General features: G+C 51.8%; 2 protein-coding genes across 6 annotated transcripts; one reads left to right on the forward strand and one right to left on the reverse strand.

Annotated features, from left to right (window-relative positions):
• Positions 1-6,221: 6,221 nt before the first annotated feature.
• On the reverse strand, positions 6,222-10,027 carry LOC119303464 (fasciclin-like arabinogalactan protein 16). Its single transcript, XM_037580593.1, has 2 exons — positions 8,394-10,027; positions 6,222-6,741 (listed from the first exon to the last, which is right to left on the reverse strand). The coding sequence occupies exons 1-2, from the start codon at positions 9,760-9,762 to the stop codon at positions 6,668-6,670; spliced, it is 1,443 nt and encodes a 480-aa protein (XP_037436490.1). The 5' UTR covers positions 9,763-10,027; the 3' UTR covers positions 6,222-6,667.
• A 313-nt stretch (positions 10,028-10,340) lies between these two features.
• LOC119303465 (casein kinase 1-like protein 10) lies at positions 10,341-14,995 on the forward strand. 5 transcript variants are annotated; one of them, XM_037580598.1, is made up of 15 exons: positions 10,341-10,607; positions 10,754-11,028; positions 11,129-11,169; positions 11,328-11,397; positions 11,477-11,625; positions 12,054-12,149; positions 12,309-12,379; positions 12,910-12,971; positions 13,145-13,208; positions 13,301-13,385; positions 13,471-13,597; positions 13,712-13,788; positions 13,867-13,927; positions 14,004-14,140; positions 14,314-14,995. In XM_037580598.1, the coding sequence occupies exons 2-15, from the start codon at positions 10,953-10,955 to the stop codon at positions 14,632-14,634; spliced, it is 1,437 nt and encodes a 478-aa protein (XP_037436495.1). In that variant the 5' UTR covers positions 10,341-10,607; positions 10,754-10,952; the 3' UTR covers positions 14,635-14,995. The 5 variants fall into 5 exon arrangements, with proteins under 5 accessions (XP_037436495.1, XP_037436491.1, XP_037436492.1 ...); XM_037580594.1 differs by having other exon boundaries at positions 10,343-10,607; positions 14,001-14,140; XM_037580595.1 differs by having other exon boundaries at positions 10,343-10,603; positions 14,001-14,140.
• Positions 14,996-18,404: the final 3,409 nt, after the last annotated feature.

An 18,404-nucleotide genomic window follows, 5' to 3' on the forward strand; every position in this document is an offset into this window, starting at 1 on the left:
AGTGAGTGGTCTTCTTCATGAGGCGGTAGAGGGGGAGAGCTTTCTCTCCGAGCCGGCTGATGAAGCGGTTCAGGGAGGCCAAGCACCCGGTGAACTTCTGGACGTCTCGAAGTTTGGTGGGAATCGCCATTCTCTCAATGGCCTTGATCTTTACTGGGTTGCATTCGATGCCGCGTTCGGAGACCAGTAAGCCTAGGAGCTGGCCGGCTGGCACTCCGGACACGCATTTCTCGGGGTTGAACTTGATCTGGAACCGACGCAGGTTCTCAAATGTTTCCTTGAGGTCCTCCAGCAAGGTGCCGCGTTTCCCCGTCTTCACCACAATGTCGTCTACGTAGACGTGGGTATTTCTGCCGAGCTGCTTGAGGAGGCACTTCTGCATGCAACGCTGAAAAGTGGCACCGGCATTTCTTAAGCCGAATGTCATAGTCAGGTAGCAAAAAGCTCTGAATGGCGTGATGAAAGCGGTCTTCAGGCGGTCAGCCGGATCTAGCTTTATTTGGTGGTATCCTGAGTAAGCATCCAAGAAACTCAACAGCTCGCATCCAGCCGTGGAGTCTATCACTTGATCAATCTTTGGCAGGGCACAGGGATCTTTGGGGCAGGCCTTGTTGAGGCTCGTGTAGTCTATGCACATGCGCCACTTGTTGTTCTTCTTTAGCACGAGGACCGGGTTGGCGAGCCACTCTGGAAAGAAAACCTCCATAATGAAGTCGGCTGCCAGAAGCCGGGCTATCTCCTCTCCCACAATCCTTCTTTTCTCCTCCGACAGTCGGCGGAGGGGTTGTTTGACTGGTTTTGCACCTTCTCGGACGTGTAGCTTGTGCTCGGCGAATTCCTTCGGAACACCCGGCATGTCCTTAGGGGTCCATGCAAAGATATCTCGATTCTCACGGAGGAAGTCGGCGAGCTCGCCTTCCTATTTGCTGTTTAGGTTTGCCCCGATGACGGCAAACCTTTTTGGGTGCTCGGGGTCAAGAGGTATCTTCTTCGTCTCCTTGGCCGGCTAGAAAGATCCTTGGGCATCACACTCCTTGGGATCGGGGGGTAGGGCCGGGTGTTTGCCGACCATGGCCATGACTCGGTCCAACATCTTCTTTTCTTCGGCAATCACAAGGGACTCGGCCAGCCGGCTGCTGGCTGCAACGCACTCGGAAGATTTCTTGTAATCGCCGGCTATGGTGATGATGCCCTTGGCGCTCGTCATCTTCATCTTGAGGTAAGCATAGTGGGGAACAGCCATGAACCTGGCCAAGGCAGGACGGCCAAGCAATGCATGGTAGGGGCTCTCCAGGTCCACCATTTCAAACCAAATCGCTTCTCGGCGGAAATGATCCTTGTCCCCGAAGAGAACATCAATCTTGATCTTGCCAATGGAGGCGCAGGACAGGCCAGGTACAATGCCATGGAACACAGTCCGAGTAGGCATGAGTTGCTTCGTCTTGACGTTCAGCTTCTCCAGGGTGTCACGGTACAGGATGTTGATGCTGCTCCCGCCGTCTACCAGCACGCAGGAGAAACGGGTGGCGCGTCTGTCCGTTGCAAGGGTGGCATCCAAAACCAACGCATAAGAGCCGGGAGATGGCATCACCTCTGGGTGGTCGGCCCGGCTCCAGCTGATAGGCTTTTCTGACCAGTGCATGTGCTCGGCGGGGTTGGTAGCGACCACGTTGACTTCCTGGTGCTCTCGGCGTCTGCTACGCCGGCCTTCGGGCTGGCTTGTAAAGACGACATAGGCGGCATGCTCGTCGGGGAACTCATCATGCACAACTCCGACTGCTGGCCGAGCGGTCGGCAACTGCGGAGCCGGAGGCGGCGGACTAGCAGGCGAAGATTCGGGTGAGCCAGTGGCACTTCCGGGTTGTGTGGTTGGACGGCTTCGTGCCGCTGTGGACTTGCACGGGGCGTCGAGAGTTTGCTCGTAGGAGAAGGCCGACTGCCAAGCCGGCCTGCCGCCCTTCTGCTTCTTGGGTGCAGGCCGCCCTTCGGGCCGCTCGTCTTCGACTATGGCCACCTGCCGACTGGTGGAGAGGGGCGCGGGGCCCTTGCGCTTGTGGTCGTTCTGGTACGGGCGTCGGCCAGAGTCCCCAACCGGCGTATTGGGCGCTGGGTTGAGTACCTTCCCGGACGCGTCTACCCGGAGTTCAGTCTTCATCGAGGGGTCGGCGGTGGCGTACTTGTCCGCTATGACCAGAAGCTCGTCGAGGGTAGTCGGCTCGTCGCAGAGGAGCTTGTGCTTGAGGAGGGTGCCTTCTCGGCACCCGGCAGTGAAGTAGTCTATGGCTTGCACCTCGTGCACCCCTTCGCAAGAGTTGCGGAGCTCGGCCCAACGCGTGAGGTAGTCGCGGGTGGATTCGGCGGGGCCTTGTACGCACAAGGAGAGCTGTCTGGGCTTGGGAGCCCGCTTGTAGGTGCTGGTGAAGTTGCGGACGAAGGCTTCTGTGAAGTCTAGCCAGCTGTTGATGCTGTACGACCTGAGGCTATTGAGCCAGGTCCGCGTCATGCCTTGCAGCATGAGGGGCACGTACTTCACGGCAACGCGCCTGTTGCCGTTTGCTATGCGAACCGCTGTGGAGTAGTCGATCAACCAATCTTCCGGCTTCACGGAGCCGTTGTACTTGGGCGTGTCTCTTGGGAGCGAGAACCCTTTGGGGAAAGGCTCGTCGCGGATGCGGGGGCCGAAGCAAGGCGGGCCGACATCATCTTCTTCTTCTAGCGCCAGGGATCGCGCTAGGCGGTCGATCCGATGGCAGGCGTCGTTCTCGCCGACTCCTTTGCGGCGACCTAGTCGGCCGCTGAGAGTCGGATGCGCGACAGGCGGTGGGGTGGGATATCTCTCCCCGCGAGGTGGAGGCGGAGGCGGGTCGCCCCGCCACTCCACGGCCCAGGGACGGCCTTCTGCGTCTCGCTCGATGGAGGTCCGGGTTTGGCTTCGGCTGGCGGCCGGCTCCTTCTTGTGTCACGCGCGGGTTTTACCCGCAGTCGGCGTCCGAGACGTCACGCCGTGCTCTCGGCGCGGGGGAGGGCTTTCCGCGCGGGCGTCGGCTTCGTGCCGCTGTGCGGCTGCATCGATTAGTTGCTGGATGCGTCTGGTCATGTGGGGGAGTTCTTCGGCCCCCAGTCCATCTAGCTCGTCTACGGCCGCCTGGGCGGCGCGCAGGTTCTCGAGTGGAGTGGCGTAGACTGGGCGGTCGACTCCTAGTGTGTCGGCGAGGGCAGCGCTGCCCTGTCTGACAACGCCGGCTCGGCTTGGCCCGCCTGGGGGCGGCGTGCCAAAGGCGGCGCGGTCGGCTTCGCGCTGGTGGGCCTCGGTGAGGCGTCTCATGGAAGCCAACTTCCGACCCTTCGCGAGGAGGGCGAGGCGGCGAGCCTCCAGTGCTTCGGCGTCGGCATCGGCCGGGAGGGGGATGGACAAGTCGTGGACCGCTGCATGCGGGGCTTCGAGGGCGTTCTTGCCAGAAGCGCCGCCGTGGCCGATGACCATCACCTCGGTGGTGGCGCCGTCGCAGCCATCGGACCGGGGAAGAGGGTCGTTGTAGATCGCGACGTCGGTGGGGAAAGCGTCGAGCGAGGTCATGTTGGAGTCGACAGGCATCGGATCGGTGGAGCCAACAGACTCCAAGTCCACAGCAGGCTCGCCGGAGACGTGGAGCTGGCCGAGGAGGTTGACGAGGCGGACGGTGCCCGCGTCAGAGGCGGGCTCGTCGGAGATGAGGGTCTCGTCAAGGAGATCGGCGACGCCGCTCGCTGCGCAGACGTTGGCGACGCCTTGCAGCGCGTCGTGGCAAGCGTCATCGGGCGTGCCGGGCTGGCTACGCTCGCTAGGGAGGAAGAGGGTTCCCATCCAGAACAGGTCTCCGGACGATGGTGCACCTGGCCCCACGGTGGGCGCCAAATGTCGGGTGGTAGGTGCGACATATGCCAACGGGTGGCTTATCATTGTGTGAGCCAGTAAGACGTCGCCGGTGCCTGGAAGCGGGATGGGGCGAAGACATGCACGCCAGCGAATCTTACCCAGCTTCAGGGCTCTCCGAGGAGATAACACCCCTACTGCTGCTCTGCGGGGTCTCCGCATGATCACTAGATCAACGAGTGGCTACAAGATGCTCCTCGAGCTGTTTGGCGAGAAGAAGAAGAAGGGCACGGCTAGCTCTCCTCTCCTCTCTATGTGGTGTCTAAAACTAGCTCAGATCCACCCTTTGCATGGGTGCCCCGGGGGGTTTATATAGGCCCACCCCCGGGGTACAATGGTAATCCGGCTGGGCGTGGGCCCTAGCCGTCCGTGTCTACGCTCGCCGGCTTCTGCGCCGGCTGCTGGGGCCCGCCGGCTAGTGGGTCCCGCCGGCTGCCGGTTCCTTGGTCGACAGGCAGGCCCCACTGTCAAGGGCCTTGTCGGTGGCTGGTCACTGTTGCTTCAAACCTGGTGACGAGGGCTTCGCCGAGGTAAGCGTGGCTACAGTGCCGCCGCCCGGCGGGCGATCGCTGTAGCCACGCCTCGTCTTGTCCCCTTAATGGGGCGTCTCCTTCGAGGGAGGAAGCAAGCCGGCTGTGGGGAGCCGGCCCCGTCTTGGGCCGACTGGGGGAGGCCTGGCCGTCTTTGGGTGTCTCTCTGCCTGAAGGGGCCCACCGCCCGTGGGCCGCGCTGATAGCCCGTCGTGGGTGGCATCAGGGTCAACATGGCAACAGTGCCGCGTCGGACGGGTCATGGCCACCCCGTACGGCGCACTGTGCCAGGCGTGCTCCGGGATTCGGGGGTGGCAGGCTTTACTGTAGCCACGCCCCGTCACATCGCCGTTATGTGGATGCAGACTTCGAGGGTACGATCTTGACCGCTTTGTGGGAGTCGGCTTCTTGCGGCCGGCTTCTTGGAGTCGGCCCTCCCGCGGCTTTCTTCATGAGGGCTAAAGCCGGGCCGCCTTCCGATAGTCGGCCTGGGAGACAGCCGGCAAGGGGAAGGCGGCCCCACGTCTTGGATTCTTGAGGGCCGGATCGGCTCGTAATTTTTTCAGAAGGGCCAGGGGGAGCCGGCTAGGCTACCCGTGGTCATTTACTCCGACACTCATCGATGTGCTTGTTTGCTCATCTATGTGTGTAGGATGGATGCAAATTTTGGTATTGAGAAGAAGAATACATCGATCTATTGATAGCACGAAAATTGATAGATGTTCGTGCACTCGTTGCTAGAATTAAGGCTGAAGACGAGACCAAAGAGGAGATTAGTGATGAGATTACTAAAGAAGCAACGTCTACTTCTTTATAGTTGAAGAAGAAAGAAGTGTTGAAGCTCAAGAATCCACAGATCAACAATGAAGACATAAAAAAGATATTAATCCAACTAATGGGAGCAGTCAGGGAAATTGAATATCTTCTCAAATGTCTAATTATGGTTCTTGTTTTCCTTGGCCTTGGTCTCGTGGCGAAGAATTAGTGAATTATGTACTCCAACATCGTTGAATGAAATAAAAAAGCAAAGAAATGTGTTTCGGTGGCTGAATATGTGATGGAAATGGGAAAAAAGATTACTCCACTAAGTTTAGGGGATCAGTTAGAAACGGCCAACACTTAGTGGAGTAAATTTACTCCGCTAAGGTTTACTCCTCCATTTTTAGGAGATCGGTTTAGAGTTGCCCTTAGGGCATCCACACTGTGAGCATTTGTCGCCTCTATACTTGCCTCTAAGCCTATAGAGGCTGCCTCTATACACTGCGCACCTCAGTCTCTAAGCAAAAATCCTTAAGAGATGCATCTAATCTTAGCGTCCCTCTCCAACACTTTGGGCTGAAAAACACATTCAGGTGTCCCTACTACGTACTTGCCAGTCATAGGAATAGATGGGCTGGTTGCTATAAAAACACTGTGTTTTATTCAGCTCTGGGTCTAGCTTAAAAATTATAGTAGAGACAGTACACTGCGAAGCATTCATCTAAGCTTAGAGGCAGTTCAGCGGGTCCCAGCTTGGTTTAGAGGCAAACTTGCCTCTAAACACTGTGGATGCTCTTAGTTGGAGCAAGTACCTATAGTTTTTTACTCCACATATACACCTGCCTTTTGTCCGTTGTTGTGTGGGTTGATTCGCACAGCTGTCTTCCTACATGAACAACGCAAGCACATGGCGCGCACCAGGAGAAAGACGGGACGGAAGAGACAAATCACAGTTCGCAACCTTATATTTTATTATCATAAGCACAAAGGAAGAATGTACCAGGATCTTGAGAAGAACATGAATCATCAAGCTATGCATGTATATGTATAGTTGTACCAAAACCCTTTTTCCCTACAACACTTTTAACTTTTAACCCATCCAAACGATATCTTCTTCACCCCAGAACCCCGTTAGACAAAATGAAACAAACAGACGCAAAGAATGACCAACAAAACAAAACAAAAACGTTCCTATACACACACAGAAGATCATAGCCTTCGAGTATAAACAATTCTTTTTTCTTCTTCCTTGGGCACACCAACAACCACCGGTTTTACATTCCCCACCAATTATTCCATAGTAGTATAATAGTAATAAACAAAAAAAAGAACAGCAAACAATATCGTGGACGGCTGGCTCCAAACAAAGCAGGTGCCAGAGCCCCGCCGTCACCTCGTTCCGGGCCGTGTTTCGGTGTCAACCAATCATGAGATCAATCTTCCGAATCCTTCCATCCTTCTCCTTCTACTGGCAGCTCGCTAATCGCGATCGCTGACCGAAGACGCCAGCCATTCTGCACGTTGCCTCCAACAACTTGCCTGCACCGTTTTTTAATTGGAACGAGTTAAGCATAATATGATTGCTGAGCTAACAGCATGGAATGAGTGGTTCACACGTAGCGACAGCAGTGCTGCTGCACCGACGGTGGCACGCGTACGGGAGTTGGGGAATCGATGTCTGATTACGCCAATTCGCAAAAGTGATTATGTTTATTTTTATATATATAACAGACGCGCTATCAAATCAGCATCGGATGCCAGCCTATGCAATTTTCACGCGAAAGGAACTTGCATATTTTGACATCTTGTCTATGCTAGGGACATGGCAACGGCTGCAGGTAACCTAGCTTCAAAGCCTAGCACTAGAAAGAAAGAGGAGGAATAATTTTGTGTGCAAGGTGAAATGGCCTCTCATGTCGAAATCGCGGGAAAATCACAGGAGGTCGTGATTCACAGGTTATTGGGAGGTGTGCATGATATCTTCTAAATCAAGAAGCATGGCCGTCTATGAAAAGGAGTGGGCACAAGGAATGGCATATTCTTGCTCACTTAACCATAACTCATCATCGTGGGACTAAAACTCCACACCAAGTTTTGTCCAAGCCAATGTGTCCAAAGGTCCAAAACAGTCGGTCATCTGATTTCACAATGGATGCTATTTGTAGGCAATACGCATGATATACATGAACCGAGGCTGGGTCTACAAATAATGGCCCAAATCATTTCATTGGTACCTAAGGGTCTTCGCAGCAATGCCACACAAGAATTATTTATGCTAAGTTTTGATCCCTATTCCCTAACATACACGCTTAAAATTATTGGTTCCATGTACAGGATTTTAATCATGCGTCAATAATCTCAGAAAGGCACACGGGTTCGGCCCTTGCAGGTCACTCATTCCATGACCATTTGGGCCTACCATTACACCAAACTTGTGCTAAGACAGCAAGGATGTGAGTGGCCAAGGCTTGAGCATCAGGCTTTGGTCTGCTGCTTTTGGGAAAGCTATGAATTGTTGCTCATGCTCAGGGCGTGAAGAAGACACAGGCCAGAGATCTGAGCTGAGCTTGCTTGCAGAGCTAGTAACAGCATCAATCAGGAGACGGTGAACAAGACAGTGACCCACCAACACACCACACCACAGGCGTGGTGAGGTTCAGCTCAGTTATTCTACCCCAATGGTTTCTAATACTACCCTCCAAGTTTCCAGAGTTGATGCCAATGGATTTCTCAATGAAAATTCCAATGGGCTGGCCAATTGGCCATCACAAGTGTGATAAAAATCGCCGGAGTATTTAATCTGTGGCTGCATATAAAACTCCAAGGGAAATCCTCTGCAGTTTTGGGCGGTACATGACATGGCACATGATGATGGGCAGGGCAGGGCACCGACAGGGCCATGAGCAGAGGACGGCAGGACGGAACCCTAATTGCTCACCACCAACCAATCGATAGATTAACCCGCGCCGCACTCACCGGTACCCTCACCGGCAATATTCTCGCCGTCAACGGCGCAACCAGCATTGAGGTTAATCAATGGGGGCAGGTTCATCTACTACTGACCGCTAGAATCTAGGTTGTGGACTGTAAATTTTCGGTGGCAATGATGTGGCGGTACAGTACCAAGCAGGCTAGTTATGATGCTAATTTAATAATGGGGGGAGTGGGGTTCAGATCTGGGGGGTACTGACCTCGCCGGAGCTTGCTCTTCCTGGAGCCGGTGACGGCGGGCGCCTTCCTGTCCGGGGCGGACACCGGCGTGGCCGGCTTCTTGTCGTCCTCCGGCAGCAGCACGGCGTCGATGCCCTGCACCGAGATCCTGCCGTCGGTGTAGATGTCCGGGTCGAAGAGGTAGGCGGAGCCCTCGCCCTGCCCGAACTTGACGGAGCCGTCCGCCTCCCGCGCCACCACCTTGTGCGGCAGCCGCAGCGTGTCGTACCGCACCTTGCCGAACCGGCGGACGGCGTTGTACATGCTCTCCTCCGTCTGGTACTCCGGGATCATGTGGTAGTACAGGATGTTCTCCGGCGACCCGGGCTCGCTCAGCTGGTCCGTGGTCAGCCGCGCCATGGCCTCGTCGTTGGGCGCCAGCACGGTCAGCACGTACCCCTCCGACACCAGCCGGCCCATCTCGGTGGCCAGCGAGGTGAGGTTGACGAGGATGTCGGCCAGCTCGTTGTACCCGCCGTAGAGGACCAGGGTCTGGATGAAGTCCTTGACCTGGCTGTGGCCGTCGAAGTGGTGCTTCCCGTTGCCCGGGCCGGGCGCGGGCGCGGGGGCGATGGAGGGGCCGGGGGCCATGGCGTCCCACACGGGGAGCACGGGGGGCGCGCCGGGGAGGACCGGCGGCGCGGGCTTCTTGAGGCGGTGCGTCCTGGGGTCTACCTCGGGCGCGCCGGTGGGGAGCACGGCCGAGATCGCGGCGAGGCTGCGGCGGCGGTTGAAGTCCTCCTGCACGGAGCGGGGGACGAGGAGGCGCTCGATGCCGTGGATGACGCCGTCGGGCCTGAGCACGGCGTCGGGGCGGGTGACGGCGGCGTGGGCGACGCGCATGGATCCGTTGGCGCCGGCGGCGAGCTCGACGTCCTCGCCGGAGAGCGTGGGGTGGGAGGCCGCGGGCCAGGAGCCCGCCGGGTGGCGCGCCGGGAGGACGTGGAAGAGGAGCAGCGTCTGGAGCGACTTGAGGTTGCGGGGCTCGAGCAGGAAGCGCTTGAACTCCGGGTCGAGGTCCCGCTCCAGCGCCTCGTTACGGGGCGCGAAGATGGTGACGTTGTGGCGGCCCACGGCGTCCTCCAGCGTCTGCAGCAGCAGCGCCTTCTCCACCAGCTCCGCCAGCTCCGTGTAGTGCGAGTCCAGCAGCGCCACCAGCACCGAGTTGGAGTTCACCCCCGCCCCGGACCCGTTGACGACCGCCGCGGCCGCCACCACCACCCCGTCGCCACCACCGCCAGCAGCGGCGGGCAATGTGGGTTCCTCCGGCCGCGCCGTCTCAGCGGCGGCGGCGCCCGCGGCCAGCGCGAGGGCGAAGAGGAGCACGGCGCCGTACGCCGGCGCACCCATGGCGGAGCGCCTCCTCTGCTCTAGCTGCTCTATCTGCTGCTGCTGCTGCGTCGGCGGCGGAGGACGGGGATGCGTCGGCGGCGGTGGATTTGCGGTGGTGGCGAGCTGATGTTGCTGCTATTCCAGCTAGCAAGCTCCTGGGGAGGGGGGGAGAGGGGAGTAACTATATGGTGTTGGGTGGTGTGAGCTTTTCTTCCCCCTCTTTTGTTTAGTGTCTAGAGAGAGAGAGAAGGAGAGAGAGCGAGAGACGGCCGGCCAGACAGGGAAAGAGAGAGTGAGCTTGCTTATAACCGAAGAGAGAGAGAGAGAGAGGAGGAGGAGGAAGACGCGGCGTAGTTGGTGGGCGGGCACAGGCTGGCCGGCGGGCCCGGCCCGAGCAAGTGTCGGTCGGTCAGTCGGTGTGCGCTGTTGCCTGGCCGCACCGCACCGCACACAACCCAAGGTTCGGTTCGGTTGGCACGTCGTCGTAAGCGGTCCGTGCCATGCCAAGCGGCGGCGACGTACGCAACTTTTTGGGCCCCGACGTGAGGTCTGCCGCCTTTCCCGCGCCTCCGCTCACGGCTCGCCCCCTCCTTTCCGCCTCCCGCGGCCACGCAGGCGAGCCCAGCGACCGGGCTTCTATTCCCGGGGACCTAGACGTGAAAAAAACTCCAGCCACCCGCTAGCTGCCCCCATCCTCCGCAAGAGAGAGAGAAAAAAAAAAAACAACCTCCGGCCATCCGCATCGATGCGATTCGGCTGGGGCGGCGCAGGGGTGGTGGTTCCGCGGCCGGGATCGCTGGGGCGCCGCCGTCCCGCGTGGGAGTCTCCCCGGTCCTGAAGATCCGTCGTCGAGGGTACCGTAGGTCCTTCCTCCACCTTCTTGTTCTGCTCCGATGCTCCTTTCTTTCCTTCCTCGTAATAATGCATTGTGGACGCTCGGCCTTAGCAATGGCGCTGATGTTTTAGGGGCGCGGCGGGCCTCTGATTCTGTGGTTTCTGCGGATTTCAGGGAGGGGTTTCGGCGTTACTGTTTGATCATGCTGGGTGGCTGTCTGTGGCGGAGGGGATGGAATGCTGATTCTTTGGGGAGGAATTGATTGAGGCAGTAGGCGCTGATTTGATAACAACAATAGTTCAGTGTGGTGGTTGTATCTGAAGAAGAGGAGCATTTTCCCTTTGATTTGGTGCTTTTTCCTGCGGCCGCGGTCATGGAGCATATTATTGCGAGCAAGTTTAAGCTCGGGAGGAAGATTGGCAGTGGCTCGTTTGGGGAGCTATACCTTGGTATGTTTCATATTAGCTTACGTGCAAAATGGTTGTCATTGCGTTAGTTAACCTGCAAATATCAATGTTTATGTTTTCTATGCGCCTTTTCTTGATTCAGGTATTAATATACAGAATGGAGAGGAAGTGGGTATAAAGTTGGTAAGTGCTAATAAACTTTCTTGTAATTTCATTTGGAGGATCTATAATTTGTAATGCACATATAGCAGCGGCTTTTGCACTTCGACACTTATCCCACCTTCGATGGTTAAAATGCTCGGCTCAAAGTCTCACGTTTCCCTCAATCTGATTTGTATCAGGAACCCGTGAAGTCGAAGCATCCACAACTGCACTATGAATCCAAAGTTTACATGCTGATGCAGGGTGGAAGTAAGTGGGTTGTATCCATATGTTTCATTTACCAATCATGTTTAATTTACTCCTTTGCTTCTTCTTTTTTTCATTATAGGCGGTATCCCACATCTGAAGTGGTATGGTGTCGAGGGAGAGTACAATGTTATGGTGATTGATCTTCTTGGCCCAAGCCTGGAGGACTTATTTAACTCCTGCAACAGGAAATTTACTATGAAAACAACCCTTATGCTTGCTGATCAACTAGTAAGTTTGTTCCTCTACATCCGTTACCCGGTGCTGATCCATGAAGTTATGAAACAAATGCATATGATTGAGTCTGATCACAGTCATCTTTCTATAATCTGGTTTATCAAAGTTCTGTAAGGATTTGGAAAAAAATGGTTATCTTACTTGGTGAAGAAAAATCCAAATTGTTAAACCATAAATTCATGAATTTGGGTAGTGGACATGTGAAATCCACAAACTCCACCGGAGACTAACTTTTATTGGGTCTCAACCCAACTACTATGAGGCTATGCATCAACCGATTTACATCTAGGGCACTTATTTCAGTTTAGATTTCATTGAGAAAATAAGTGTTGGTACTTAGTTGAGATTATTTGAATTGTGCTTGATCTTTGCATGAGGTTTTATACTTCAGTTCGGATTATCTTTGATGATATATTTTTTAGATAACACGGGTGGAATACATGCATTCCAAAGGATTTCTTCACCGTGACATCAAGCCAGACAACTTCCTTATGGGCTTAGGCCGGAAAGCGAATCAGGTTAGCATTGTCAAAAAAGGTTCTTGCTTGACTTGTTTTACAAATAAATTAAATTTAATAGGAGTAGCGAGTTCATTTATATTGTAAACTTTAACAACTACCCAGTTTCTTTATTCATAAATCAACAACACATCAAAACATATGTTTTTAAATCTGTAGGTCTATATAATTGACTATGGGCTTGCTAAGAAATACAAGGACCTCCAGACTCATAAACACATCCCCTACAGGTGAGTACTCATTTATGAAGTTTCTTTCTTGAGATAAATTTGGAAGTTTGATTTGATATAGGTTTTTTTATCTCAAGTATTTCTGATGGTAAATTTCAAATATGTCCCCAGAATATATTGGAAAATTTCCCCATGTTTTTCTTTTATGTACTAGCATATTGGCATATATTTTTTATGTGATGCTTCCTAGTGGTATACCATTGTAACATATCTACAGAGGGTCTGTCTTTTTCCTAGACACAATTGATTATATTATATTATATTATGGTATATATAGGATCATGAGTCTATGCTTCTTAATTTATTATTATTCAAATATAAAAGACATGATTATGATTAATTTAGCCTCTAAATATTAGTCTATCAAATGTGTCTAGTGCTACATTACATCCAAATATTGCAATGCCTTTTCTTGGACAGTGTATATGTTAGGCTCAAACTTGAATGTGTTCTCTAGTTGTATGCCTCTTTGTGCTAATGTATTCAAACTGTACTTCTTATATATTTATAGTTATTTTTTGTCTGTACAGGGAGAATAAAAATCTGACAGGAACAGCACGCTATGCTAGTGTGAATACTCATCTTGGAATAGGTGAGCACAATAAGCAAATCAAACCTTGCTATCTTTTCCCAAATTATCCTGGAATCAAGGCACTGGATTATTTAGCTATAAAATGAATATCATATGGTGTATTAGTAGCTATGTGGTATAGATATTTTAAAATAAAACAATAAAATACATATGCATGTGCTTGTTTCTTGCAGAACAAAGCAGGAGAGATGATCTAGAGTCTGTTGGTTATCTTCTACTGTATTTTTTGAGAGGAAGGTTAGAACTGGTGATTTAGTACTTTGTTATCTTGCCTATGGTCTGTTCAATAATGTGAGCACTGACTTGGCATGCTTTGGTGTTATTCTTAGTCTCCCATGGCAGGGTCTTAAAGCTGGCACTAAGAAACAAAAGTATGATAGAATTAGTGAAAAGAAAATGCTTACCCCGGCAGAGGTACTGATGTTGCGATCATGAAGTTTGTCATTCTGTTACGGTAACGCCTAGATGTATTGATTCCCTTAAATATAAATTTGTCCAGGTTCTGTGCAAATCTTATCCATCGGAGTTCATCTCATATTTCCACTATTGCCGTTCCCTGAGATTCGAAGACAGACCAGATTACTCTTACTTGAAGAAACTATTCCGGGATGTATTTGTTCGTGAAGGTATACATTTTTCTTCTTTGGAGGTTTTCTACACTTGTCCATTAATTTATCCACTGGAAACTTTCTATAAGCTGATGTTGAGAAAAGTGGTCTAATTATGGGCTACCTTTGTAGGATATCAATTTGATTATGTATTTGACTGGACCGCACTCAAGTATCCTCATATGAGTTCCAGTAACAAGCTTGTTCGAGTATGTATTATCTTACCTTATCGATTGGTATTATTTTCTTTACATTCTTGTTGAACTATTTATCTTGTCCATATCCAGCAACCGAGTGGAAGATTGGCTGGAGTTGGGCCATCTGTTGAGAGAACAGAAAGACCTTCAGGTTTGCCTTCTTGTTGTTTATCGTATGAAACACTGAGATCAATACCCAGATTAATTCATGTATATTCTGCCAGTAGGACAAGAGATCCGGGATAGATTCACCGGTGCTGTGGAGGCATTTGCCAGAAGAAACTCGAGCTCCGGTCGCCACGGACACGGAGACCATTCGAGGCACAAAAGCACTGCTGATTCATTCAGTTCATCTAGAGAAGCTGTAAGTATTTGCACTCCATTTTGAATTTTTAATTACTCATAACCAAGTGTCAAAGCTCTTCGCTTAGCACCAAAAAACGACGGAAAGGAGGCAAAAGCAACTACTACATTTCTGCTTGAGATCTGGTGGATTTTGTAAGCAAGTAATAGCTTACTTTACCCTATATGCGGTAGCTTGCTGCTGATACGGAGAAAACACACATCTTGTCCCGGACTGGGAGCTCATCGAAGATGGCTGGCACGCAATCCAGCCGGCCAACCTCTTCAGGGGACTGCACCGGTCGGTTGTTCTCGGGAAGTGGCGGCAGCAGCAGCCGCCTGTCGTCGTCGACCGTTCAAAGGCTCCACCAATCCGGAGGCAGCGGTGCGGAGAACGGCTCGTCTTCACCCATACCCGTCGCCCGGAACGCACCAGGGAGATCAAGCCGACGGGACAGCCACTCGGCATTCCGGAGCTTCGAGCGCCTGTCGATCAGCGCTGACAGAAGGAAGTGATCGACGACCCTGGAGGCGATGACAATTGCCAAGGATTTAACACCCGTCGATCTGTGCACTCACAAGAGTTCAGCAGACATGAACAATGACTTGACGACGAATGGTTAAGCAGAATGGCCAGGAAAGAGTGGTGTCCTGGTTGCCATGCATGCATGTTCTTTCTTCAAACTCCAAATGAGATGTTTGTCATATAAGATCATGGGCTAGAAGTATGTAATTCTTTTCAACGGCAAATTCGGCTTGATGTGTACCCCTCTTCTTCCAGTATAGGATTTTGAATCATAGGGAAGAAGAGGCTGCCAAATATATATATTGATCTTCTATGATCATAGTTTCATAAAAATCTTGGTGTTCTCTCAAATTTTAGTTGTTCCACTCATTTGTGCATGACTGAGACATTTTCTCATATTGTTCCTACAATATATAGTCGTTTTGCAATACTATCACATTCAAGAGTTTTTCAAGCTTACATACCCAAGCGAAGAGATGTCTACTTTACTCCATGAACTTGTCCTAGGTTTACCTTACAAACCCAGACTCTGATTTTGTTCAATTAGCACCCAAAGTTTTTTTAAAAAAAAAACTGGTTAAAATACAACTCATCTTCTGAATTAACCGGTTTTGATCTGTTTCAGCTGAAATTTTACTGGATTGGTCACTGGATTATTTATGGCTTACTGGAAAACAATCATTTTTTCTGTGCAGTTTGAATTTAAAACCCAAAGTCGGACTGGACCTCTCAAACCATATGGCAAAAAATATTAAATTTTCACCAAACTGTTCACTGGTTGAGAATTGATAAACTGGAACGTTTTCCGATTTTATGGCGCAGTGAAACCAAGGTTGTGCTTGGCATTACGGTGGATTATGATAACAACCAGGTTTTGCCTATTTTGTTGTATTTTTGACCAATTCATGCCACTTAGTTCCATGGCTATTTTCCTACATTAGATTGTTATATAAATAAGCAATTGAGTCTAAAATAGATGCTTGCGCAGTCAGAAAGGGGAAAAAAATTCAAACGCTTTATATATAAAAAAGATAACTAGTAAATCAAGCATAATCCACATATATTTTGGTAAATTCTAGCTAAATTTGATACTCGTAAGTTTTAGAGGACACTCAATGTTTTAGTTTCAAGTTGAATGGAAGGGAGGTTAAAGCTGGTTAAATGGTAGGGAGGTGGCAATCTGAACCAGATCAGAACTGGTGGTAGTACTCCAGGTTATTGCCGAAAGGAAGTATAGTAATGAGGTGGTCAAGTGCGTGCCAATATTGCATCCGGTAGGTGCCACCACCAGAACCGGATCCATCGTCATCATAATTAAACGACCCACCTAATGCCCAGGTTCGATCAAGCTGGACCTGGGGCATCTTTTTGCTCAAGTCAGACAAGAGGCGCCATGTGCCTTCCTCCCTTCCTTCCTTCCCTGTCACTGTTCTTAAGCACAGATACATCGTGTCACTTAGTAGCAGGAGCACTCGCTAACTGCTCCCGGAACACGCATTGCACCTCGTGCTTTGCAAGTTGCGGCGGGTCAACGAGGATCGGGGCAATGAATGTGTGGGGATCGTTGCGTTGCGCGGATCGAATTGTTCCCAATTGTTTTGCTTCTGGTGTCAGGTGTGCAAGGGGGTTGATTAGGTTAATCAGGAGCAGTCAGATGGCTTGGCTAGCTCATGGCGAAGACAGCTAGGTCAGAGTTAATGCATAGGGGGGAGGGGAATGGCTAGTGGCAAGCGGTCTACTCCTGTGTCAATTCTTATTGCTTTTGTAAATCCAACCATATCTTATTGGCATCTTGACGCAGTTCGTGTGAGAAAATGCCGCTTGATCGGCCGTACCGGGAAAAATAAACAAATCTCGCTGTGTATTGGTAGTGTCATACTACATACTGGCACCGGTGACGATGTGATGACAGTTGGTTGGGTGGTCACCGTCGCCGAGCCGTGCTCCGGCCAGTTCGCTGACGCCGCAACCACGAACAGGTAATCAATCCGCACCCAGAAAAAGAAATACTAGGCCACGAATTAAGCCGGACGGACACCCGTACGGCCACCATCTTAATCCCTAGCCGCTAGCTTCCACACAAGCGCGAAAAAGAGCCCCTAATTCAGGTGTGAATGAAGCAAAAACGTTGCTTAGCCGTGTCCAAAGGAGGTGTCACGTCGGGCGATTAGTTACCGGGTCGTGGCTTTGGCGTGGCTTCCTTCCTCTTGGTTGTTTCGCTGCTATTGGGTCGTCCTCGTAAAGAAGGGACGGACGGGTAGTAAAGTGAGACGTCCCATTTTTCGATAGTCTTCCGTAGTCTTTTCTCTTTTTGGATAGTTTTTTTTTTTGAAAGGCTTTTTGGATGGTTTGTTGCTTGGCCTGACCGACGCGTCGGCGTCGGCGTCTTTTGCTTGACGTGGGTTGCTCTCCACGCAAGCAGAGGCTTGCCCGCCAGCCATGTTCCTTCCCCGGCTCCGGTTTCGACCAGTACGTGTCTTTTCTTCCCCCCTACTGTTTGAGTTTGATGATGTGCTCTTGTGTTGTCTTTTGGCCGGGTACTTGTTAGTTATGTTGATGGGGCCCCTAGTATGATTCTATAGACACGTCTGAGACGTAAGAGTTTCACGCAACTCACTTCATTTCTTCCCGTCTCTCCTCGCGTAGGAACATAAGTAAGCATCGTGGTGCTCCATTCGGGTCTTTGAATCGTGTGATCAACGTGCAATTATAGTACGTACAAACATACATGCTCTGACGAAATGTATGTATACACGTCCCCTCCGATCTGAAGCCAAGTCCTGTGGCAGTGTGCCACCTACACTACGCAAGGTGAGGGAAGAAAGACGAGGAAAAGGAAGCCGGTGGGTACCAGCCAGCCGGAATTTGTTACTGGCTGACCGGCGATCCGGCGCGGGCACGGCACGGCGACGGACGGATGGATGGCAGGCGCCGGGTCGTTCGTCTGTTACAGCCGAGCGGATGCGCTGCCGCGTTGGTTTGTTACGGCCCCTGGGCATGCGTTCGGTACGGTGTCGCGGGCGGGTGGAGAGTCGGACGGAGGCGTCGGTCGGTGTCGGTGGATTCGGGTCGCACGTCTACGCCTGGCTTCCGTCGGTCGAGACGGCGACGGGCTTGACCAATTAAGTACGGGGCCTCTCATTCTCTGATCAAATTTCTTTTTCATGTTCCTTTCTTTATACACATTTCTTTTTCATGCTCGGGCAGCCGAGCGCACGCACGTGTGCGTGGGGTTTGTTGGTTGGGCTGAGCTGGGCATCGCCTGCGCGTGCACATGGACACACGGCATTCTCGCTTGGTTTACTACGTGCGTGGGCTGCTGGTGGGACATCGTGCGAGGAGAATCGATCGATATATCTGTGAGGTGTTCGCCAAATCACGGTGATTGATGAGGAAATCATGCCTGTTTCGGAACGTGCGTGATATATTTCTATCAATCGTATGGGTTTCTCTCCTTCTCACATCTGTTGATCCTCTTTAGAGCATCTCCAGCATCCCTATCGAGAGCGAATAGACGGTAGCATATCGCTGCTCTCTCTTTGGTGGAAGCTCCCTGGATGGCTGATGCTGTTTTGCTCTCCGTGTAGTTGGACTAGAGAGTGGTCTCTCTCTTCGCCTGGCTGGACTTTTGTGTAATAGGCTGTAGTTTAGCCTGAACTGTGATTTGGTGCTACCAGGTTTTTGCTCCGCGGCACTCGTTTCGTTGGCGGGCGAGTGTGGTGGGTTTTCTGGCAGTGCCCGGACTCGCTCCTCTCTTTCC

This window comes from Triticum dicoccoides, chromosome 5A (genome assembly GCF_002162155.2).
Source record: "Triticum dicoccoides isolate Atlit2015 ecotype Zavitan chromosome 5A, WEW_v2.0, whole genome shotgun sequence".
Lineage (NCBI taxonomy): Eukaryota > Viridiplantae > Streptophyta > Magnoliopsida > Poales > Poaceae > Triticum > Triticum dicoccoides.